Genomic DNA, 24,768 nt, shown 5'->3' on the forward strand with positions numbered 1-24,768 from the left:
TACCTGTCTTAATCTTAGCATCAGCCTCTGAAAAATGAGGATAATAATTCTGGTGATTTTACAGGGCTGATGTGAAGATTAATGCGCGTCAACGGTTTAACACCGAGACCCCCACGGCGTAAGTGGTCAATAAATACGAGCTATTATTATCAGCAACGCTGTGTCCTCAGAGCCTCCCCACCAGGACGTCGGGTAGCGGTGCAGCAGGAGCGGAGCAGGCTGCCTCCCCGGAATCCCTCCCGGCGCGGCAGCGGCCCCGCACCGCCACCGCCACCGCCATTCGGGCTCCAGCCCAGTCTGCGCGTCTCCCGGCGGGGGTGCGGGGCCAGGGCCCTGCGGGGCGCGCAGGGTGAGTGTGTGGAATCGTAGTGGATGGCGCCGCGCTAGGCGGGGGTCCCAGGAAATCGGCTGCAGGGATGTCTGCTGGAAGGGCTGGAACGCGGGGCTCGCCGAGGTCCTAGGGTCTCCTACAGGGTGAGGCCCCCAGGAAGCTGCGGCAAGTGCCGCGCCCGCCGAGCTCGCTCCCGCGCCCGCCCCAAGATGGCGCCCCTCCCCATCCCCCCGCGCGCGCCTCTGCCGCTCGGGGCGCGGCCCCGCGGCCCGCGCGCTCCTGGGCGGGGGATGTTGTGATGGAGAAGCCGCGGCGGAGCCCGAACCCCGCAGCCTGAGCCACCTTCGTCATCTGGGCCGGGGCCTCGCCGCGCAGGTAGGAGCTGTCCCTGCCCCGGCCCAGCCCGGGTCGCTGCGTCCCCATCCCCAGCGGCCGGCGGATCGTGCAGCCCCTACCCCGCGGCAGCCCGGGTCCCCCGGCCGGCCCCATCCCCCATCCCCCATCCCCCAACCCCCATCCCCCATCCCCGGGCTGCCGTCTCACCGCGCGCCTGCGGAGCGTCCCCTCATACCCACCATCGCAGGGTCCGCTCGGGCCCTCACACTGCCCCCTCCGCTGCCCTTTACCTCCTGCCCCTCAGGGTGACTAGGGGCGGGTATGGAGGATGAGAAACCAGGGGCGGTGGGGATTGGGGGAGGGGAGGCCCAGGGCCGGGAAGGGGACGTGGAGTGGAGTGGGCTGGCAGGCCGCGCCGATTCCAGCAGGGGTCCCGGGCCCTGGATCTGTCAAGCCGCATTCTGTTGCCCTCGGCGACCGAGGGGTGTGCCCTGGGGCGGCTGTGTCCACAGCTCAGCCAGGAGGCCTAGCACTGGCAGGAATACTCAGTAGGAGGAGTTTTCCCACTGCCAATTCCTAACCTGTTTTGTATCCGCCTGTGTATCTCTTGCATTCTGAGCCCCTCCAGCTATAGTCCCAGCTCTCTCCACCCTTCAGAGTCTACGCTTGCTGTCTTCCTTACTTCCCATTCATTCTTAAAATCACTCCACTCTGTGTCCCTGACACCTACTGAAACTGTCCAGGACAAGGTCACCGGAGTCCTCCTTGTGGAGAACTCCAGTAGACACTGTTATCTCATTTACCTTTGAGTAGTATTCGGTGGGATATGTCAACTCATTCTCATTGAAGCGTTTTCCTGCTTTCTGCCCTACAGCATTGTCTGCTCTTCTCAATCTCATTTGCTTCCTCTCCTACTCTCTTTAGATGCTGGTGAGGCTCTTGGCTCTGTCCCGAGCTGTCTTCTCTCATTCTCTGTTCTTTCTCCCCAGATATTTTATTCACTCCCAAAGCTTCAAATTTCATATATATGCTAACGATTCTCAAATTTATATATCCAGCCCAGACTTCTTTCCTGATATCCAGACTCATATATTCAGCTGCTCTCTTGACATCTCCTTGAAAGACAAACAGGAATTCCAAACCTATAGATTCCAAGCTAAATTATCTTCCCTGGTTTTCTCTGTACCCTACTTCCAAATCTGTTCTTTCTTCATATCTCAGAAATGGCTATTTGCCAATGTGGAGTCATGAGCAAGACTTGAGATTAACCCCTCTCTCACCCTCTGCATCTCATTTCACCAAGTTCTGTCACCACTGCCTGAATATTTCTCAAATTCATTCATTTCACTCTTTCCCCACTGCCACCAAAGTTAATCTGGGCCACCACCTTTTTTTTTTCCTTGACTACTTTAATAGCATACCCTCTTGCCTACCTCCCTTTAACTATTCTCAACACAGCACCCAGAGTGATCCTTTAAAAAATGCTTCCACTCACTTATTCATGCAACACATATGATTTGGGCACCTAATATATGCCAGGCACTGTGTTATGTACGTCCTGAAGATACAACTGTGAGCAAAAGAGACTGAGTCCTTGGAGCTGACAATCTAGGAGAAAAATCAAATAAGAATAACATTATGAATGTAATATATACCATGAAGAAAAGCAGTATGGTGCCTTGAGAACGCACAAGAGCAGCAAATAAACTGGTCATGAGGATAAGGAGAGAGGGTCGAGGTCAGCTTCTCTGAGAATGTGACGTTTGAACTAAAATATAGTGGGTGAGTAGAAGTTGATTCAGCTTAGAGAGTAGGAGAAGAGGTCCCAGGCAGCATGGAAATCATGTGCAAACACCTTGTAGAAGGAAAACACATGACGTCTTTCAGGAATCAGAAGAAGGTTACTGAGGCTGCAGAGCAGAGTGACCAAAGCCAGGGGCAGGGAGGAGGAAGGCAGGCGCCAGACTGAGCAGGAAATTTAGGCCATTTAAGAATTTTGTCTTGGCTGGGTGCGGTGGCTCACGCCTGTAATCCCAGCACTTTGGGAGGCCGAGGCGGGCGGATCACAAGGTCAGGAGATCCAGACCACGGTGAAACCCCGTCTCTACTAAAAATACAAAAAATTAGCGGGGTGCGGTGGCGGGCGCCTATAGTCCCAGCTACTCAGGAGGCTGAGGCAGGAGAATGGCGTGAACCCGCGAGGCGGAGCTTGCAGTGAGCCGAGATCGTGCCACTGCACTCCAACCTGGGGGACAGAGCGAGACTCTGTCTCAAAAAAAGAATTTTGTCTTAAGGGCCAGGCACGATGGCTCACGCCTGTAATCCCAGCACTTTAGGAGGCCGGGGCGGGCGGATCACCTGAGGTCAGGTTCAAGACCAGCCTGGCCAACATGGCGAAACCCCATCTCTACTAAAAGTACACAAAAATTAGCTGGGCATAGTGGTGTGTGCCTGTAATCCCAGCTACTCAGGAGGCTGAGGCAGGAGAATCGCTTGAACCCGGGAGGCAGAGGTTGCAGTGAACTGAGATCTTGCCACTGCACTATAGCCTAGGTGACACAGCAGGATTCCACCTCAAAAAAAAAAAAAAAGAAGAATTTTGTCTTAAGGTCTTTGTCCTTGGTTGTAGTGGATGTGGAGAGTTGATGCAGTTCAGAAATTTTTCTCAGAGAGGCAATCATCAGTACTTAGGGATGGACTGAACATAGCAAGTGCTGGAGAAGGACATGTCAAGATGTACCCCTACTTCAGATTCACAGAATAGGATGGATTGTATCATTCCATGAGCCAGGATCCTGAAAGAGGACCAGTTAGTGTGTGGGAGTGGGAAACACGAGTGGGTATATTAGCTTGAGACATCCAAGTGGAGATGTTGAGTAGAAAGTTTAATGTACTTGTCTGGAGCTCAGGTGAGGGGTCTGAAATGGAGATTTGACTTGGGAAATCATCAGTGTATAACTGAACCTGTGGGCATGAATGAATATTTATACTGATTATAGGATAAGAAAGAGGAAAGGGCATGAGAATAAGCCATAAGAAACTCCAGCATGTTATGGCCAATAGAGGAAGATGAGCCAGCAGAGGAGTCTAGGAACCCAGCAAACAATAACAAGAAGTGTAAAAGATGAGATGAGATGAGGAGTGCGGAGATGAGAGTGTGGAGGCCACGGATAGGGGCTGGATGAGAGATTCATGGGGTCAGATGCTGCTGGGAGGACAACTAAGATGAGGACTGTGTCTGTTGGATTGAATGACACAGGGGTCATGTTGACCTTGATAGGAGCTGTTTCTGAGTCGTGTTGGGACTGGAAGCAGGTTTGGAAAGGGTTGAGGAGTGAGTGGGAGGTGAGGAAGTAGCAACAGTGAGTAGAGACAACTCTATCAGGAAGTTTGCCTGTATGAGGGAGGAAATAGCAGTGAGTGGCTCTGGAGGAACGTCAGGTCAAGTTGGGAGATAGTGGATCCTATTGAGAAGGAGAGGTTGATTATATAGAGGAGAAAATAGATAAACAGTGGTATAAAATTCCTGGAAAGGTATCATAGGAAGAATCCAAATGATAGGTGAAGCAGTTGGTTTTGGGAAGGAAAGAAAGGGATAGGTGCTGAAGTTTGGTTAGGTTTTTATGTTTGAGGATGTTCCCCAGTTGGATGGCTTCCCTTTCCTCTGTGAATTAGGAGGGGAGATCATCCTCTGAGAGGGGTGGCCCACAGAGAGTTATGTCCTAGTCTCAGGCAGGCCTTCGCTGATGTCTTGGCTATAGCAAGCCCCAGGTTCCTGTAATGCCCTCCTCTTCCTCCTTCGTGATATTCAGGCAACAAATAGGGAATGCTATGGGTGCCAGGCACTGTTCTAGATGTTGCCATTACACTGCGTTGTAACAAGTTGTTCAATGACTGTTTCCCCCTACACTGAGAACTCCTCCAGAGGAAGAACTATTTCTTTTTTATTCATCACTCTCCCCTGTGTCTAGCACAGTGCCTGGCATATGGTAAGCTGTCAGATTGAACAACTTCTGATTTGGAGCAAGACTTAACCCCAACGCCTGTGGTCTGATACCAGGATCTTCAGGCTTAGTGGCTACTTCTTTCAGTTCCTGCCCTGAGGCCCCTGCCCAGCTCCCTGCCTTGAGCCAGAACCCATTTGGCTCTTTGCATCCTTTGGTAACTCCAATGAGAGGGGAGAGATTAGGTTATGTTCCTTCTCTAAAAAAATTGGACTGAGGTCATCTTTTTGACCTCGAGCAGTGGGGTGTTGGTGACCACACCACCTCAGGCTAGATGCTAAAGCTTCAGCACTTAAACAGTTTCCCCGTTCCTCCTCTAATACTTCCTGGCCTGGTGACCAGATTGGCAGGGCTGCCCTGAAGTCAACTTGGCTCTTCACTGTTTCAGCCTTACAGCGCACGCACCCTTTTCAGATCGTAACTCCTAATGCCAAGGAGGTCAGTCTCTGCCTGACCTTTGAGAAACCTGGCTCTGTACACCACTGCTTCAGAGAAGAGTTTGCCATCCTTAAGGTCCTCCGAGCATGGCAGAAGTCTTCTACTTCCTGAAACCCATGGAGATGCCACTCTTGTACAGTGTCTGAGCCAAGATGTTGGTTTAAGCTACCTGCCTCACTCCCTTTTCCTAGATCTCAGCCCTCACCTCTCTGGGATTCCTGTCCCATCTTACTTCCCTCTCAGGGACCCTTTGGCATTATCTGACACCCTCCCAAACGCTCCCTTTGCTCCTCTCCAGCCCATTGGGCCCCACAGCCTTTCTAGGTATTTATTCCCAGCCAGTTCTGAGCTTCCTAGATCCTCTCAGCCCCTGTGTCTGTCCCATTCATCCCTTCGTTCCTTCTGCGCGACAGCCCAGTCTGTGGCGGCACACAGCACACGCTCTTTGATAATGGGAATGTGAAATAGAATAAGACACCGTCTCAGATATTCTGATCGAATGTGGTCCTGGATGTTGTGAGACACGAAGGAGAGAATAGTCACTTGATGGTGGGGAGAGAACAGGAAAGACTGCTTAGGAGCTGTGACTGCTGAGGTTAGCTTTGAAATACAAGCAGAGATTTTCACAAGGGGAGACAGAATTCCAGGCCGAGGGAGCAGTATAAACAAAGACCCAGGGCTTTAAGAGTGTGCGACATGTTCCAGAATCTGCCACACTGCTTGTGGCTGGAGTATAAGGTATAAAGGAGGTGGGAGGTGGGGAGAGGTCTGACAGGTTATAGAGGTTGGCTCAAGGGGGCTCTTGGGTGTTCTGCTAACGAGTGCAGACATTATCCGAAAGGCAGTGGTGAGCCCTCTAATTTTCTGAACCAGGGAGTGACACAATCTGGTTTCCATTTTTGGAAGATTACTGTGGTTCTGGGAGGAGGCAGAGCTGTCTATTTTTTTCTTCATTTATTCCAGTGGCCATGAGTTTTCTCATTGGCCAGGAGGAGTCACACTGAGCAGATCAACAGCTACACGTGAGGCAGACACATGCACATAAACCTTTTTCATTTTACAGATGTATGGGCAGCATCGCACTAGGGTCTGAGGAACTAGAGACATAGAAAGGTGAGCTGTGGGGCTGGGCTTAGTGTCTCAAGCCTGTAATCCTAGCACTTTGGGGGACTGAGGCGGGTGGATCACCTGAGGTCAGGAGTTCGAGACCAGCCTGGCCAACATGGTGAAACCCTATCTCTACTAAAAAAAAAAAAAAAAAAAAAAAATACAGAAATTAGCTGGGCGTGGTGGTGGGCACCTGTAATCCCAGCTACCCAGGAGGCTGAGGCAGGAGAATCACTTGAACCCAGGAGGCAGAGGTTGCAGTGAGCTAAGATCATGCCATTGCACTCCAGCCTGGGCGCACTGCGCCTGGAGAGATGGGCAAGCCTTGCTCAGGCAGCTGCAGCACCTCTGCTCAGTGCTGAGGACACAGAGGGAAGGGAGGTAGTGGGGAGTCGGGGAAAGAAAGAACTCCTTAGTGGAGGAACAGAGAGATAGGGAACTCTCAGATAAGACATCAAGGAGAAAGGTCTGTACAGTGGGAATTAGAAAGAGCGCAGTGCAGTGTTTGTTGGGACAGTCAGTGAGGGAGAATTGTGTGTTGGTGGAAGGGTCGGGTAGGAAGAGAGAATCAGTGAGGCCATCGAAGGAGGAGAGAGTAATGTGGTAGGGGCTGTCTGAAGGACGGCTTGCATGGAGGGCTCAGGATGAGAGAGAAGTGGGCAGTGGTTGGTTAGGGAGAAATAACTGAAATCAGGGGCTGGTAAGGTTCCAGGGAAAGAGCACTTTCTTGTGGGGGTCCGGGAAGGAGAGCAGCAGAGCAGCTGGAAGGTCAGGGAGAGTGGGGAGGATGGAATGGGGCCAAGGGTGGGTCCCTGGGTGGCGGGCTGGAAGGATAGTTGGGACTGAAACGGTTGCGAGAAGCTGAGCCACAAAGGGCTGTGAGGAGGCAGAGGGAGGTGTCGGGAGGGGAGCTGGCCTTGTAGAACAGGGCGTCCACTTCCCTGAAAGGCAGGTGGAGTTTGTGTGGGGCACCATGAGGCTCAGTAACATAACCAAAGTGTTTTCTGACACTGGCAGAGGAGAGGCCAAAGCGAAGCCTGGAGGAAATGGGGACTGATTCATACATTCATTCAACAAATATTAATAGAGGTCCTGCTCTGTGCCAAGACTACACTAGGCACTAGGCATACTGTATTTAACCAAAAAGGCAAAATCCTCACCAACACGGAGATTATAAATTGTAGTCTTGAGGAGACAATCATTAGACAAAGTAAATAACAAATTGGCTTGTCAGATGGTGACAGGCGCTGGGGAAGAGTTAGGGATTGCTGAGGAGGGACTGAGGTAGCCTGTGGTTTTAAAATGGGTGTTCAGGGAAGGCTTCACTGAGGCTGTGACATTTGGTCAAAGATCTGAAAGGCTGGGCCGGGCGCAGTGGTGCACGCGTGTAATCCCAGCACTTTGGGAGGCCGAGGCGGGCGGATCACGAGGTCAGAGTTTGAGATCAGCCTGACCAACATGGTGAAACCCCATCTCTACTGAAAATACAAAATTAGCTGGGCGTTGTGGTCGGCACCTGTAATCACAGCTACTCAGGAGGCTGAGGCAGGAGAATCACTTGAACCCGGGAGGCAGAGGTTGCAGTGAGCTGAGATCCTGCCATTGCACTCCAGCCTGGGTGACAAAAGCAAGACTCCATCTCAAAAACAAAAACAAACAAACAAAAACCCCAAAAAGCAAAGATCTGAAAGGCTGAAGGGCCCAGGGGAAAGGCTCCCATAGTGATCCAGGACAGGGCATTATAAGGGCTGGCAGAGGGACCGGTGCCCAAGGGGAGCTACTTCGTGGAAATTGTCACCAAGATGTAGCTTCATCTGGCCAGCGGAGCCGTGAATTGCAGCCGAGCACCCTCCCTCTGTGACCTGCCTTCCTGTGCCATGCCCTGTAGGGCTGGTTCTGCAGCTTATTTCCTCCTGTCCTCACAGTCCCTAGTATGGGGTGGGCTTGGGGGCTGGTTGAGCTGAGTGACTTATGGGAATAGGAACACAGCCGGAGGAGCTTACAGTGGTGGGGCTTGGGATGGAAGTGCAGCAGGAGAGGGGCAGTCAGTGATCAGTGTCCAAAACACACGAGCCAGTCCCACTCTAGTGGTGTTCCTGGCACAGTAAGCCCCGGGTGGATGAGCTGGGGGGTGGGGAGGCACAGAGAGCCATTGTGTGGAGGCCCTGCTGGTGGGATCGAGGGCGGAGCAGGCACCAGCTGTGCCATCCCAGAAAGCTCAGGGCAGGGGATATAGGGATGGGTTGAGCCTCAGACCTGGGCCTGGCCTGTGATGGGGACGATAGTGCTGGGACAGAAGATGAGCCCAGTCATTCTCATAGGATAGAGAGCCATGGGTGCTAGCCTGCTTAGTGCAGGGAGATGAGGAGGCACAGGGCATAGCCCTGGGGCAGAAGCAGTGATGCTGCTGTTCTGGACCAGAGGCTCAACAGCATCTCCCTTCCCCACCCCACAGGAGCTGCCAAGGCCATGTCTGTTCCATCATCACTGAGCCAGTCGGCCATTAATGCCAACAGCCACGGAGGCCCCACACTGAGCCTACCCCTGCCTCTGCACGCTGCCCATAACCAGCTACTCAACGCCAAGCTGCAGGCCACAGCTGTGGGACCCAAGGACCTGCGTAGCGCCATGGGGGAGGGTGGTGGGCCTGAACCAGGCCCTGCCAATGCCAAGTGGCTAAAAGAGGGCCAGAACCAACTCCGGCGGGCCGCCACGGCCCACCGTGACCAGAACCGCAATGTGACCTTGACCTTGGCGGAGGAGGCCAGCCAGGAGCCTGAGATGGCACCCTTGGGCCCCAAAGGCCTGATACACCTGTACTCTGAGCTGGAGCTCTCAGCCCACAACGCGGCCAACCGAGGCCTACGAGGACCTGGCCTGATCATCAGCACTCAAGAGCAGGGGCCAGATGAGGGAGAGGAGAAGGCGGCAGGGGAGGCTGAGGAGGAGGAGGAGGAGGATGATGATGAAGAGGAGGAGGAGGACTTATCTTCTCCCCCAGGGCTGCCTGAGACCCTGGAGAGTGTGGAGGCCCCTCCCAGGCCCCAAGCCCTTACAGATGGCCCCCGGGAACACAGCAAGAGTGCCAGCCTGCTGTTTGGCATGCGGAACAGTGCAGCCAGTGACGAGGACTCAAGCTGGGCTACCTTATCCCAGGGCAGCCCCTCCTATGGCTCCCCAGAGGACACAGGTACCTTGTGGAGCTTGACATGGGCATGTGGGAGGGTGTGAGGGCAAAGGTTAGGCCTCTCATATAGAGGCCAGTGCCAGCCTGATGTGAGCTGAAAGCCCATGTCCTGAGGCCACAGCAGGCCATGTCCAGGCTTTCTCGTTCAGAGAGTGCTTGGACATTCTGGTAGATCTGACCATCATGCATGCCTGGATGGATAGATCTGTTCATTATGCATGCCACCATGGTTGGTAAGTGGACTAGTTTGTTTACTGGGCACTGACTAGGTAACTGGCCCTCTACTCAGCATTTTCAGGCTTTATCCTCACAGTAAAGCTGTGAGGTAAATACTATGATTATCCCCATATTACAGATAACAAAAAAGAGACCCAGAGAGGTTTAGTAGCTTTCTCAAGACCACAGACAGGCTGAGATTACAATAGAGCTGAGATCTAGACCAGGTCTGAGTCCAGGTCTGAGCTCTTGGCCCTGTGTTACACTGCCACCACAGCACAGAGCACAGTGCACTTAGGTGCACTTGGGACAGTCTGCCCCGTTTTAACAGGTCACGTCTGTGGGGAGCTGCTGTCAGGAGTAGGATATTGACTAAAAGTTAGAAAAGAAAACCCTTTGGGTAGGGGGAGGAGAGTAGATACTAGGATTCCAGGGCTTAATAATTAAATATGTCCCATTTAAATCAGCTGAGTCTCCACATTTTCTAATGTCATGTAGAGAATACAGGAAAAGCTGAGCAACAAAGGATGGAGATAATGGGCTATAGTCACAACCCTGGAGTTCTGTAGATGGGGGTCTAAGAAAGATTAGGAAAGATCCCCATCCTCACCAGGCAGCGAACACCATACCCATACCCCAAACTGTGCAATCTTTGTAGAGAACATGCAGTTCAAATGAGCCTAGGGCTGCACACCATCCCCGTTCGAAAAACTCATTCTGGACATTTTCAAACATATACAAAAGTAGAGAGAAAAGAATAATGAGCCTGATTTACCCATGACCCAGTTTTACCAATTATCAATACATAACTAATCTTGCTACCTACATGCTGTCTTCCATTCCTAGGCCCAGCGTAGGTTATTCTGAAGCAAATACTTTTATTTATAAATGTTTACAGCTGGGTGCAGTGGCTCACACCTGTAACCCAGCATATTGGAAGGCTAAAATGGTCAGATTGCTTAAGCCCAAGAGTTCAGGAACAGCCTGGGCAACATGGCAAAACCCCGCCTCTATAAAAAATACAAAGAAGTTAGCTGGGAGTGGTGGCATCAGCAGCTGTGGTCTCAGCTCCTCAGGTGACTGACCTGAGAGGATCACCCGAGCCCGAGAAAGTCGAGGCTACAGTGAGCCATGGTTGTGCCACTGCACTCCAGCCTGGATGGCAGAGACCCTTTTTCAACAACAACAACAAAGTTTACTTTTGCATTTCTGAAAGATAAAACTCTTAAGAAAAACCCACCATAATATCAATGTACCTACAGAAATTTAATAATCTCTTAGTATCATTAAATATCCAGTTGATATTTATGTTTTTAAAAAGGCTGGATTGAGGCTGGGCACAGTGGCTCACACCTGTAATCCCAGCACTTTGGAAGGCTCAGGTGGGCGGATTGCTTGAGCCCAGGAGTTCACAACCAGCCTGGCCAACATGGTGAAACCCCATCTCTACTAAAAATACAAAATTAGCTGGGCATGGTGGCAGGCGCCTGTAATCCCAGCTACTCGGGAGGCTGAGGCAGGAGAGTCACTTGAACATGGGAGGTGGAGGTCATGGTGAGCCGAGATTGAGCCATTACACTCCAGCCTGGGCAATAAGAGTGAGACTCCATCTCAAAAAAAAAAAAAAAAAAAAAAAAAAAAAAAAAAAAAAAAGTAGAGACAGTGTCTCACTATGTTGCCCAGGCTGGTTATGAGCTCCTGTTCTCAAACAATCCTCCTACCTTGGCTTCCCAAAGCACGAGGCTTACAGGCCTGAGCCACCATGTCTGGCCTGATCCATCTCTTAAAGTTTCGTTTGATCAAGTTCCCCCTGTCTATTTGTTTTTTGCTTGCAGTTTTGCTTTTGTTTTTTAACTGAAGAATCATGTTGTTTGTCCTGGGTTTTCTATGGTCTGGATTTTTCAGACTCTCTCCTGTGGTGGTATTTACTATGCTCCTCTTCCCCTGGATTTCCTGTAAATTGGTAGTTAGTTCTAGAGCCTTGATCAGATTCAGATTTGAGCATTTTTGTGTTTTGCTTTTGCAAGAATATTTCATAGGTGGTATTTTAAATACTTCTACCAAAGGCAAAGTCTGATTGCCTCTCTTTTCATGATGTTAGTGGCCTTTGGCAGTCATTGCCTCAACTCCTTTTATTTTTTATTTTATTTTATTTATTTTTTATTTTTTATTTTTTTTTTTGAGACGGAGTCTCGCTCTGTCACCCAGGCTGGAGTGCAGTGGCCGGATCTCAGCTCACTGCAAGCTCCGCCTCCCGGGTTTACGCCATTCTCCGGCCTCAGCCTCCCGAGTAGCTGGGACTACAGGCGCCCGCCACCTCGCCCGGCTAGTTTTTTGTATTTCTTAATAGAGACGGGGTTTCACCGTGTTAGCCAGGATGGTCTCGATCTCCTGACCTTGTGATCCGCCCGTCTCGGCCTCCCAAAGTGCTGGGATTACAGGCTTGAGCCACCGCGCCCGGCCCTCAACTCCTTTTAAAAGGAACAGCCCCTCCTGCACTCCAGCTGATTACATGTGGTATTGGGGTGAGGAAAAATGTAGTCTCAATGCAGCCAGTTAAAGGGAAACTGAAAACTAGATATTGGTGTAAAATAGCCCAATTTCTAAATGTTAACGACAAATTCTATTTTTTAAAAAGCACGGTGCAGGCCACACACAATCTATCTGAGGCTTGCATCAGTCTGCAGGTTGTAGGTTGCAAGTTTGCAAGACTAGGAGGTATGAGTCAGTGACCAGATAGAGGCCTAGTTGCTCAGTTGCCCCTGGGATGGTCACTGTAGTGGCTGCAACTATGAATAACCTATGAAGCTTCTAGGAATAGGAGGATAGTATTGCTGAAGAGCTGGGATGGGTTTGCTGGGCAGTGACCTCAGCAAGGATGTTGGAGGGGTGAGAGGATTCTCAAGGATCTTGCACTGGTGGAGACTTTGTGAATTGAGGATAGAGGTGGGGGCCAGCCCAGGAAAGGGGCCAAGTCACTGATTACTCTTTTATGACTGTGTTGCTATGACCAAGAGGGCTGCAGAGAAGGTTTGTGCTTCTGCAGAAATGAGGCTAGAATTGAGCAAAAATTATTTTCTCCTTCCTATTGTAGGATATTCATAGAGCTATGGATTGAATGCATAAATGCATGAATTCATGAATTAAATGAATGATAAATGAATAAACTTTACTACCTGTGTTGAATTCATACTCTGCTCCAGGCCTTGTCCTAAATGCTGGAAATGTATACTGTGAGGCAAAGATGTTTTTGCCCTCCTGGCCTTCACAGCCTGGTGAGGAGACAAAGAAAGAAACAGGAGGTTATAATCAGTGCGATGAGCTCTCTGGGGCTGGGGAAGTCCAGGAGGGGCCCCTGACCCTGCCTGTGAGAGTGGTGGGGGAGAGGGCAATGGGTCAGTTTTAAAGGGACCTGTATACTGATGTCTGAAGGAGAGGTAGGTGATAGCCAGGTGAAAATCGAGAGAAAGGGAGGTGGGCTGGGAGAGGACAAGGGGCGTGTCCCAAGCCAAGAGAGAGAAGGGGAGTGGCCAGAGGTAAGGCTGAGAGGCAGACAGGGGTTCATGACAACACATAAAACCTGGGGAGGAATTTGGACTTTATCCTGAGGGCAGTGCAAAACAATTAAGAGGATTAAGTTGGAAAATTACTTGATTAGTTTAGCATCTCAGAAGAATCATTTGGGCTGTAGTGTGCAGCTGAGATTGGAGGAGACCAGACAGGAAGAGAAAGACCAGTTAATGATGTTTTTGCAATGATCCAGGTAAAAAAATGCTAGTAGCCTGGGCTATGTTAGTTATGTGGGGTGGAGAGAAGGGGAGAGCATTAAGTCAATCACTGATTCCTGAGCAAGTGAGTACACCTGGCTTTGCCACTAAAGGCATTTGTGGATGAATGAATGAATGAAGGAAGGAATGATATGTGAACATTTAATATATTTTATGTGTAAGTGTCTGCATGAATCGATGCAGGAGTGAAGGTGTACGTTCTGGAATAAATGCATGTATGTGAAAGCAAAGGCCTGGGTGGGCTGTGCTTGAAGGGAGATGTGCCAAGCTCCAGAAGGGCCTCCCAGATGGCCAAGCAGGGAGAAGCTGCCCTTCCAGGACAGATCGGAAGGATGAAGCTCTTTGAAGCAGGAAGGTACAGGCTGTCAGGGATGGCAGATGGATTGGTGTGTGTCACTCAGTCAGGAGATGGTGAACTGGTCCCCAGATTCCAGAAGTGTCCAGCCCTCCTGAAGCAGACTGTGGCTGTGGAGGGCATGGAGGCCTTAGGTGTGGTGTTTCTGGAAGGTTTTAGCAGGAGAGTCCCGAGGCAATGGAGGGTCTCTGGGGAACAGCAGGTATTCCCTGAGCCTCAGTTAAGTTTCAGGTGCCTATTGAAAACCTTATTCCATAGGGTGTCAGTTAGGGGGAAGTGGGGGCGGGGAGAGGCGGTGATGGCTGCCTAGAAGGTGGATGGGCAAGAGCCACTCCTCTTTGGGTGTCTGTGGGCCCACGTCATTTGGAAGCTGAGGATGGTGAAGCACCCTGCCTGAATAACTCATCAGGTGTGCAGCCACCTTGGAGTAACCACGCCCACTTCCAGCCCTGCTGTGTCTGGTTGCCCAGCAGCTGGGGTCTTGGGACTGCCTGTCCCTTAGTGCTGCCTCTTGGACCAGTCAGGATTCCTGGTTTCCCTGGTAACGGGAAGCACGTCAGCAGTCTGGGCGCTCCCAGCCGGTCCTGGTGCTGCGGTTGCCGAGGAGACGCTGCAGCCTAGCTGGGCCCTGGCAGGTGAGGGGTGGGGGGTGGTGCTGGGAAGCCCCAAGCCCAGCCTCAAGCTTGCTGGGGCTCAGGAGCTCAAAGCCCACCCTTGGGTTCAAACGGCTGTGCAGGTTCTGGACAGGGGCAGGATCCCCGAAGGCCTTGAAACCACACCCTATTTATGCTGAGAGCTATAGGCTCTGCAGGGCCCCAGGCAGCTGGGGTATTCCTGAGGGGCTGAGTCTCCTGGTATCCCTAAGACTGGGCTTGGCTTAGGCACTGAGATAACCACTGGAGGGTGGGATGGAGGTTCAGGATTGGGGGAGGGGAGCCAGGGTGAGGAAGAAGAGGTGTGAGCAGGAGGGGCTGGGGTCTCATGAACCTCCCTTTCTCCTCCCTTCCCCACCCCCTCAAGGAGATTCCCTAGCATGGTGGTCCTGGCCCCTCCCTAGCAAGCTTCAAGCGGGGGAGGATCTTGCCTGGCAGACGCTCTGCCCTGGTGAGAAGGGGGCGGGATGAGTTTTTCTCTGCAGCCCAGCACCAGGCTGTGAGCCCCAGCTGGCTGGGCTGGAGGGGCTTTGAGGAGGGAGGGTGGAGGCAGGAGGGGCCGGGAATGAGCGCCACGTTCTCCCAGGACTTTTTCCTGGCCATCATCCTGCAGGACAGCAGCCCAGGTGAGGGGCAGCACGAGGTTGGGCATCATGTGGGGTGGGGCTGACAGGGAAAGAAGAGTTAGAGGACGCATGAGCGGGTTACAGGGATGGAGTGGTGTGGCTCTGTCGGCAGACAAGGGTGTATGACACAGATGCGAGGTATGTGTGTATGTGCATGACATGTTTGCTTGCAACTGTGTGCAGCAAGGGTCAGGAAGTGAGCGTCTGTGGTGTCTGCACACATTTGGCAGGGTTTGATGTATGCCGTGTGTCTGAGTGTGGGTCCACCTGTATGTATTGTACCCACACATGTGTTAGGTGCCACTGTGGTGTGGTATCTGCACACCTGTGTGGCAGGGGCTCATATGTTTAGCTGCATGTGCATGCCTCTGTGGTGTCTGCATAAGTGTATGGCTAAGGTTGGTGTGTATGTTTGCCCATGCACGTACATGTGCACCTGTGTGTGATACCTGCCATCTGTGCTGGCATTTTCTGTGTTGCATACCCTGGTGTTTGTGGCTGCACAGGTGTGTGGTAGGGCTTGTATGTGTTGTGTGTCTGTGTGTACATGTATGTGTGCAGGAGCTAAAAAGTGTTCCCCTTTGTGTTCACTGAGATAGAGATATGTATGAAAGGAGGTTAATTGGGGTCACCCAACCTTCCTTGCTCCGTTCCTTCCTCCTTCCCTGCCTTCCTCCTTTCCACAGTGTGGCCACATTAGCCACCAACAGGGCCCAGGAGGAGACCTGAGCCATGTCCCCTACTGGTGGCCCCACATGTGGTGACTCCAGACTATAGGCTCTAGGCAGAAGCAGGAATTGTGTTGTGGTATAGCTTTTCCTCCACCCCTTCTCAACCATGGGGTCTCAGAGGGGACCGGGCATAGGCACCAACTGTCTGCTCTTTAGGAAGGCTGACCCTCACCAAGCCTCCCACCTGGCAGATTCCTTCTGGAACCCTAACGCCTTCGAGACGGATTCCGACCTGCCGGCTGGATGGATGAGGGTCCAGGACACCTCAGGGACCTATTACTGGCACATCCCAACAGGGACCACCCAGTGGGAACCCCCCGGCCGGGCCTCCCCCTCACAAGGGAGCAGCCCTCAAGAGGAGTCCCAGGTGAGGCTCACAGGCCTGTTGGTTTTGGGCCAGAGGAGGGAGTATGTGCTGCTGGAGTAGGATAGGACACTCGCTCACTACTCCCTTCCCTCCTCCTAGCTCACCTGGACAGGTTTTGCTCACGGAGAAGGCTTTGAGGATGGAGAGTTTTGGAAGGTGAGTAAGGGGACCTGCTTTACCATGGGATAGCTGGAGGAGGTGCATCACTTTGATCCTGATTCCTCAATCCCCTTCCCAAGGATGAACCCAGTGATGAGGCCCCAATGGAGCTGGGACTGAAGGAACCTGAGGAGGGGACATTGACCTTCCCAGCTCAGAGCCTCAGGTGAGCTGCCAGATGCAGTGGGTTGGCAGTGGGATGGATCTGTCTGGAAGGGGCCTTGGGACAGCTCCATTTATGGGGGCCCTGTGCCAAGTATTACCATCTGCCTCCAGCCCAGAGCCATTGCCCCAAGAGGAGGAGAAGCTACCCCCACGGAATACCAACCCAGGGATAAAGGTTTGTTCAAGACTGACACCCATTCTGAGACCAGGGCCCTCTTGTGTGTAGGACAGCCCCTAATATTGTGCTCTGAGGGGTCTCAGTGCAGTCCCCCAGGTCCTGAGTTAGGAGTTCTTCCAGCCTCAGCAAAGAGCCCTGTGAGTGAGCTGGAGGCACTTCCAATTTTTAAATCAACCAGCCCAACAGACAGGTTGGGGGCCCTCGTAGTCTTGGTTCAGGTGCTTTTTTGTACTAGCCAGGGTCTCATATGACATCTCCCTCACCCTCACCACATCCCCCTCTCCCTAACCACATCCTGTTTGGGGAGCTTCTCCGTCTTAGTTCAGAACACCCTGCCTCCTGCCATACTCTGTATTCAGGAACTCTGCTGTGTCCTGTGCTGAGGGCTCTCCAGTTTTGACTCCGATCCTCTGCCTCCTGCCCCTCTTCTGTGTCTGGCAGTGTTTCGCCGTGCGCTCCCTAGGCTGGGTAGAGATGACCGAGGAGGAGCTGGCCCCTGGACGCAGCAGTGTGGCAGTCAACAATTGCATCCGTCAGCTCTCTTACCACAAAAACAACCTGCATGACCCCATGTCTGGGGGCTGGGGGGAAGTAAGGACCTGAGCCAGCAGGGGTGGTACTATGAGAGAGTGTGAAGGGAATTATGAGAGATGGGAGGTCTGACCTGCCCACAAGCAGGCTGGGAAAGGGGCATATTGGCCCTCCGTAAGTGGCAGCCCTGTGGGATGGATGAGTGACCCCAGGCTAGGACCTTGCGAGATGGTAGCCTAACAACAGTGGAGTCGATGTGAGAGATGACACGTGACCTCCACTAGAGTGAGGCCTGCAGGGCGGGTGGTCTGACACCAAAGCAGGGGCCCCAGAGCTGTGGCTAACATCCCCTGAGCTGCAGGATCAGAGATCAGCTACCATCCCGGCTGGAGTCCCACTGAGTGCCTGCTTCTGGGCCTGCAGGGAAAGGATCTGCTACTACAGCTGGAGGACGAGACGCTAAAGCTAGTGGAGCCACAGAGCCAGGCACTGCTGCACGCCCAACCCATCATCAGCATCCGTGTGTGGGGCGTTGGGCGGGACAGTGGAAGGTGGGAACAGGGCCTGGGATTCCAGGGTGGGAGTTCATCCAGCATCAGAGTCCTCCTCTCTAACTCTGTTCTTTGCCTCTCTTGTGCTGCTGGACCCAGAGAGAGGTACTATGCCTATTTTCCCCCTCCTGCACCTGGACCAGATGCCTGGAAGCACCCAAGCTCCCCTCTTCTGCCTTGCCCCTTCCAACCTGCTATGCTCCACCATTACCTTCCACCTCAGCATGCTTGCCTGTCTACCCTCCCTCCAGAAGACAGCACCTATGGGGGACCAGCTGTGGGCAGAAGCCCTGGAGGAGCTGTGACGGGCAGGGAGGACATGGGTGGGGTGGGGACCAGGCTTGGCACTGGATGGTACTGGGAGACACTGAGGTGCCCCTCCCCCAACAGGGACTTTGCCTACGTAGCTCGTGATAAGCTGACCCAGATGCTCAAGTGCCACGTGTTTCGCTGTGAGGCACCCGCCAAGAACATCGCCACCAGCCTGCATGAGATCTGCTCTAAGGCACGGCCCCCTCCACTCCCTGGACTAGCTGCCACCTTCACTCTACAAGGGTGTGGGTGGGGTTACTGAGTAGGGTGGGGGGGCCCCAGGGCAATGAGGCTCTAATAGATTCTCCCTGGCTCCTCGCCTCCCTTCCTTCCTCAGATCATGGCCGAACGGCGTAATGCCCGCTGCTTGGTGAATGGACTCTCCCTGGACCACTCTAAACTTGTGGATGTCCCTTTCCAAGGTCAGTGTCAAAACCCCTCCAGGTCCAGATCAGATTTGTTGGCAAAGGTGGGCGACTCAAGGAAAGGCATGAGCTCCTGGACAGCGCTGATAGAAAAATGAACACATGAAGACTGAATACTCCAATAAGTGGAGGGACTCCGGTTAAAGGGAGGCAAGGGACGAGATGGAAGTAGGACCTCGGCTGGGCAAGTGTCTAGCTTATGCCCTGCTGGTGGGGACTGGGGGTGAGCAAGGTCTCCCACCATGATCAACCTTCTGTTCTTTCCCATAGTGGAATTCCCAGCGCCTAAGAATGAGTTGGTCCAGAAGTTCCAAGTCTATTACCTGGGGAATGTACCTGTTGCTAAACCTGTTGGTATGTGTGTCCTTCTGTACCCAGGGGCTGCTACCTTGATCCTAAAGCTCTGCCCCTACCCTCTGCCTTCCAATACTTCTTCTACCAGACCTTCCTCATGCTTCATGTCTCCCTACCCTTTAAAATGCATCCCACCTCCCTGTACTTCTGTCCTAGCTATATTCACTGTCCTGCTTATAGCAGCAGTCAGCATGCCTTCGCTGAGCATCAGCCACGTGAGTGGTGCTGAACCAGGCACAGAGGGAAACCCCACTCCTTCATCCCATGGAAAAGCTTTGGTGGGATTGGGAGGCAGCTATTAGATGACTGGAAACACCAGACAGCAGCCTGTAGCTGGGTTAAGTGTTACAGCACGAGCTGTGGGCTGGAAGTATCAGGAGAAGGAAACAGTGAGCATAATTGTCACATACGTTATTGTTGCAAATATTTTTTTTTTTTTTAAGACAAGTCTTGCTCTGTCCCCCAGGCTGGAGTGCAGTGGCATGATCTCAGCTCACTGCAACCTCCGCCTCCCGGGTTCAAGCAATTCTCCTGCCTCAGCCTCCTGAGTAGCTGGAATTACAGGCTCCCGCCACCAGGCCTGGTTAATTTTTGTATGTTTAGTGGAGATAGGGTTTCACTGTGTTGGCCAGGGCTGGTCTTGAACTCCTGACCTCAAGTGATCCGCCCACCTCGGCTTCTGAGAGTGCTGGGATTACAGACTTGAGCCACTGTGCCTGGCCTGATCTGGTTAACTCTTATATTTCAGTGCTGTCATAGTATCTGCTATTTATTTGTTCATTCACTTAACAAATACCTTTGAAGCTTACCATGTGGCAGGCCCTGGACTAGGCGCTGGGAGAACAGTGGCCACAGTCCCATTTTCATAGAGGTTATAGAAGGTTGTGGTAGAAAAAAACCAGGAATTAATAAAATAATCACACAAATTGTGAGTTATTCATTGAGAGAAAGTAGCAAGATAGAACAGAGGAATTTCATCTAGTCTGGGGTCATAAAAGACTTCCCTGTGAAAGTGACGTTTGAACTGAAATCCAAAAAATGAATAGAAGTGAATGCAGTCAAGTGGAATGGAGGTGGGGGTAGGATGGGGGAAGATCAGGATCTACAGTGGGTGGCACTTTGGCACTTCCAAGGTACTGAAAGAAAGCCAATGCAAGATGAGGCTGAGAGCCGGGCAGTGGCCAGGCTGCCAGGTCAGGGATCTCAGGGATTATGTTAATGATTTTTTCTTCATCCTAAGAGCAGCAAGGAGTTATTGAAGTCTCCAAGAGTGCACTTGCCTTAATCAGATTTGAATTTTGAAAGCTCACTTTGGCTATTTCATGGAGGGGACTGTTAGGCGGGTGGAGGTGGATGTGAGCAGCTCAGTTAGGAGGCCGTTGCAGTAGTCCTGGCCAGTAATGAGGGTATCTTGGACAACAATGGAGCTGAGGAGGAGTTCGTGGATTCCAGAGCTGTTTAGACAGGTATAGTCAACAGGCCTCGGTGATTGGTTCAGTGTGGGTGAGGGACAGAGGCATTAAGGGTGACTGCTAGGTTCCTGGCTGTTGGACCTTCTGGATAGTGGATTCTTTCTTTCAAGGTGGCAGATGTTAGAAGAGGCCAATTTGAGTGTGGAGATTGTAAGCTAACGTTTGGACATGCTGAGTTTGAGGTGCCTTTGGGGAAACTGAGAGGCAAAGTCAGGTTGGCAGCTAGATTCACAGATCTGGAGCTGAGAGGAGAGGTCTGGGCTGGAGATAGAAGTTTTGGCATTATTGGGTTGTAGAGGTAATCAAAGCCATGGATGTAGAGTAGCTTGACCCTGGAAAGTCGGCATCCTGAAGTGAGAAGGGAAATGAGGCTAGTCATAGCCTTGAGGCCCTCCAACATTCAGTGGATGGGTGGAGGATGAAACTGCCAATGATAGTGACAACAGGAGAGAGGCAGGAAGAAGAAAAGAGACTACTTGAAGAAGTGGTGGCGTATCATGTCAAAAGACACATAGGAGGAACTCAACAGATTTTTGATGAATGAATTTAAAAAATGAATTAATGAATAAATGAGACTAGCTTCAGATTACATGGCCAGGAAAGCTAGACCTAGGAGTCAAACCCCGGTCATCTTTAATTCTCTGCACTTTCCCTCATACCGTGCTGACTTTCATGTCCAAAATCTTACATTGAAAGAGGGGACCCTTCTTAGAAAAGGTGGGGATTGAACTGAGGTTTTGAAGGAAGGCTTGGATTTGCAGAGTGGAGTGGATATTTCATTTGGATTCAGTGGCACTGCCAAAGACTTGGAGCTAGAGTTGAGAAAAGCATGCTGACCCTTATGCCTTTGCTTTCCTCCTTCTCATCCTCAACTTCTACACCCTTGTTGGCTCTTCCGGTTGTTACCCCCATTCCCATATGTGCTTCTTTGCATCTACCACTTGACTCAGGTCCTCCCTATGCCAGATCAACTGCCTGTGACCCTTGACTGCTCCATCAGCTCCACACTTTTGGACAAGTGGCCTCTAAACTTACTTCCTGCTTTATCTTATGCTCCTTTTTAACCTCCTTTTTTAACATTAGCCCCTCCAGAAGCTGCAGTATTCGTTCATTAATCATTCATTCATTCAACAAGTGGTAATGAGTGCCTGATGTGTGTCAGGCACTATTCTAGCTTCTTGCCATACATTGATGAACAAAAGTGACAAAGATCCCTGCTTTTATTTAGCTTACATTCTAGCAAGGAGAGACAGACAATAAAATGAGTAAACCATGGAGTATATTAGAAGGCAACAACTGATACAAAAAAAAAAATAAAAGAAAAAAGAAAAGCACACCAGGATAAGGGGGATTGCATGTGGGGCTGGAGGTCAAGGTCACGGTGTAGGTTTTAGTCCTGAGTTGCTATCAAATCTGACCGCCTTCTTCCATACCTTGCTCCACTGCTTTCACTGCTTCCCTGCCAAACCTCCTAAGACTCTGAGGCCGGGCTCCACTTCCCACAGCCCCATCTACTCAGCAGTTTGACTTTGATGTCCCTTTCACACAACTGAACTTTGAGATTTCCAGTTGCCCTGGCCTAAATGTCATAAACATCACACCCCTCTGCCTGGCTTTTGAAGCGCTCTGCAATATGACCTGGCCCATCCACTTCTGTGACACTTGGTTTTACCAGTTTGGGTGCATTTGCTCATGTTGCCTTGAGAGTGACTTGCTCATGCATCTGGAATTTCTTCAGCAGATAAGCGCTGTGTTAGAATTGGGGACAGAGGGATTAATTAAATTCCATTTCTGTTCTTGAGATGGCCAAAGCCCAGTGTGGAAAAAAGTTTGCCAGCAGTTACAAGATGTTGTGGTAAGAGTTGTCTCAGAGTTGTCTTCTCCCTGCCCTGCAGCAGGGATGGCTTCCTAGAGAACACCTAGTCGGAGCCCTGAAGGATGACAGTCTGGAGTTTCTCAGTCCAGCGGGGAAAGGGCAGTCAAGACAGAGGCTTTTCCCTCAGTTGCAGTCTGTGTCCCTCAAGGACATTCTCTTCTCTTGTTTTGTATTCCCCATCTGCCTTACAGGCCATTTGCCAAGATTGGTTGTTAATAATAATGCTACACAAATCATCTGAAGCTGAGGGAGCAGTAAAATATGAGGCTTGACAGCTCTGGAGAGGCCAGTTTTTGGAAGACTCGCATGCTTTTGGGAGCAGTTTGGCCTTGCTCCAGCCAGAAGTAAGATGAGCAAGGCCAAGATGGGAGAAGACATTCAAGGAAGACATTTGTCCTCTGCCCACAAAGAGTCCACATGGTCCGCTCCTAGTGGGAGCTGAGAGGCACTAAAAGGGGCAGAGGGCCTGGGACTGGACCACAGAGGCATATGCCTTTTGCACTGGCATTGTGCAGAGACAGTAGATCACATGGGCAGCTTATAAGTGTGGGGACTAGGACTGATGCCTTCACCACACCATGTGCTCCTGCCTTGGTGCTTTGCTGAGTGCAAGCAAAAGTGGGATCCATGAGGGGAAATGTTTAACAGCAGTTTGAGGTGGAGGAGAACATGCATTATAAGGGAAACCTGATTGATCTAAAAGTCAGGAACCTTGGGTTCCTTGGCCCTTGAGCACATTATAGACATTCTTGAGTAGAACCTAAGATCTTGAAAGCCCTTGTAGTTCTGAAAACTAGTAATATAGAGAAGAGGTAGGAGAAAGGCATGGCTAAGAACCCAGGCTCTGGAATCAGACTGCCTGAGCTCAGGTCTCCATTCCTTGATGTGACCTAAGGCATGTTGCCTATCTCTACCGTTTCCTTATTTGTAAAATGGAAATCTGTTGTGAAGTTGTTGTGCGGGCACAAATGAGGTAATACACTGTGATGACTTAGCACAGTGTGATACAGAGTAATCACTCCTCAAATAGATTATCTTAAAAAATAATTGGGTCTTGGGAGAGGACTGGCCTGTAGGGGCTGACTTGGGAGTTATTGTGGTGTGAAGCAATGTGGTGTCTGAGTGTGATGAGCGCTGAGAGAGCACAATTTGGGGAAGTCAGAACTTTGGGAGGTCAGTCGGTTCACAAGTGTGGAGGAATAGGCAGAGCCAGTGAAAATAACCAGCCTAGGATTCAAGATTTTAAAAAGTAGGAAAATGTCCAGTTACTGAGGCCAGGGGACCCAGGGAAGGGATACTTGGACAGCATTGTCCAAGATGTAGGTTGGCAAAGTGGGGATGGGGCAAAGGCCCTGGGTTTGACTGGGTGGAGCTAGAGTTCTAGGGTAGAGCTGGGGTATCCTCTCTCTACCGTCAATGGTGTCTTGTGTCCATATGTTCTAGGGGTAGATGTGATTAATGGGGCCCTCGAGTCAGTCCTGTCCTCCAGCAGCCGTGAGCAGTGGACCCCAAGTCATGTCAGTGTGGCTCCTGCTACCCTCACCATCTTGCACCAGCAGGTAAAGAGCTGGGGTAGAAGTCGTGGCTTTGCCTTGCCGTGGAGGGGAGACGGGGTGAAGGGAAGAGCTGCTAAGATGGATGTGGAACACAGTGTGGGGTGGTGTTCCTTTTTAACTGAGTTCCTTCCATGCAGACAGAGGCAGTGCTGGGAGAGTGTCGGGTGCGTTTCCTCTCCTTCCTGGCCGTGGGCAGAGATGTCCACACATTTGCATTCATCATGGCTGCCGGCCCAGCCTCCTTCTGCTGCCACATGTTTTGGTGCGAGCCCAATGCTGCTAGCCTCTCAGAGGCTGTGCAGGCTGCGTGCATGGTAAGCCGGTAGGGTGGTGTGGTGGTGGCGTGGCACCATGTGAGGCAGGCTGGAGAGTGACTGCCCCACTTGCCTCCGCAGCTTCGCTACCAGAAGTGTCTGGATGCCCGTTCCCAGGCCTCCACTTCCTGCCTCCCAGCACCCCCTGCTGAGTCCGTGGCACGGCGTGTAGGGTGGACTGTCCGCAGGGGTGTTCAGTCGCTGTGGGGCTCCCTGAAGCCCAAACGGCTGGGGACCCATACCCCATGAAGAAGCCTCTGCCTTCCCTCCACCTGCTTGTGTCGGGCCCCAGGGAACTACAGGGTGTGGGTCAGGTAGGGGTCTAGAGGCTATTCCTAGGCCTTAGGCCTCCCAAATATGCCCCTCCCCAGTAGCTAGGGTTCCCTGCCTAGGAGCTGGGGAGGGAGAGATCTAATCCCTTCAAGGAAGTCATAACACTGGTGTGGTAACAAGAGGAGCAGGAAGCAAGGCCAGCCCTGGCTCTCCATCCCCATGTGTTTCAGGTGGAACAGGAGGAACTGGCCCAGGCCAGGCCTCATACTCCTGGGACCCAGCAGGGGCAGGAGGAAGGGACTGGTCCAGGCATGGGTCCCTTCCCTTTGCTCCGTGGGCACCTCTACTGTATTGATATCACTAATAAAGTCTGTCTGCACTGCTGTGTGCCTTCTATGCCTGTACTACACCATCAACCCCATTACCCTATGCCTCAGTTACGATCTTGCCCCAAAGATCTCCT

At 51.7% G+C, this 24,768-nt stretch overlaps 1 protein-coding gene across 12 annotated transcripts; it reads left to right on the forward strand.

The window, feature by feature from the left end:
• Positions 1-612: 612 nt before the first annotated feature.
• APBB1 (amyloid beta precursor protein binding family B member 1) lies at positions 613-24,688 on the forward strand. 12 transcript variants are annotated; one of them, XM_065528655.1, is made up of 15 exons: positions 613-706; positions 6,173-6,222; positions 8,672-9,406; positions 15,964-16,139; positions 16,239-16,295; positions 16,379-16,464; positions 16,575-16,638; positions 17,083-17,232; positions 17,596-17,828; positions 18,114-18,228; positions 18,373-18,457; positions 18,731-18,814; positions 23,606-23,721; positions 23,856-24,032; positions 24,114-24,688. In XM_065528655.1, exons 3-15 carry the CDS (start codon positions 8,686-8,688, stop codon positions 24,279-24,281), a joined length of 2,232 nt encoding a protein of 743 aa, XP_065384727.1. In that variant the 5' UTR covers positions 613-706; positions 6,173-6,222; positions 8,672-8,685; the 3' UTR covers positions 24,282-24,688. The 12 variants fall into 12 exon arrangements, with proteins under 12 accessions (XP_065384727.1, XP_073870580.1, XP_065384726.1 ...); XM_074014479.1 differs by having other exon boundaries at positions 17,596-17,723; XM_065528654.1 differs by lacking the exon at positions 6,173-6,222.
• The last annotated feature ends 80 nt before the right edge of the window (positions 24,689-24,768 follow it).

This window comes from Macaca fascicularis, chromosome 14 (genome assembly GCF_037993035.2).
Source record: "Macaca fascicularis isolate 582-1 chromosome 14, T2T-MFA8v1.1".
Classification (NCBI taxonomy): Eukaryota; Metazoa; Chordata; class Mammalia; order Primates; family Cercopithecidae; genus Macaca; species Macaca fascicularis.

Bases quoted from the DNA above. Each gene is read 5' to 3' on its own strand.
- APBB1 (XM_065528655.1), top strand. From the start codon at position 8,686: ATGTCTGTTCCATCATCACTGAGCCAGTCGGCCATTAATGCCAACAGC. The intron at 16,639-17,082 runs GTTTGTTCAAGA...TGTGTCTGGCAG, and splicing joins ATACCAACCCAGGGATAAAG to TGTTTCGCCGTGCGCTCCCT. The intron at 18,229-18,372 runs GCACGGCCCCCT...TTCCTTCCTCAG, and splicing joins TGCATGAGATCTGCTCTAAG to ATCATGGCCGAACGGCGTAA.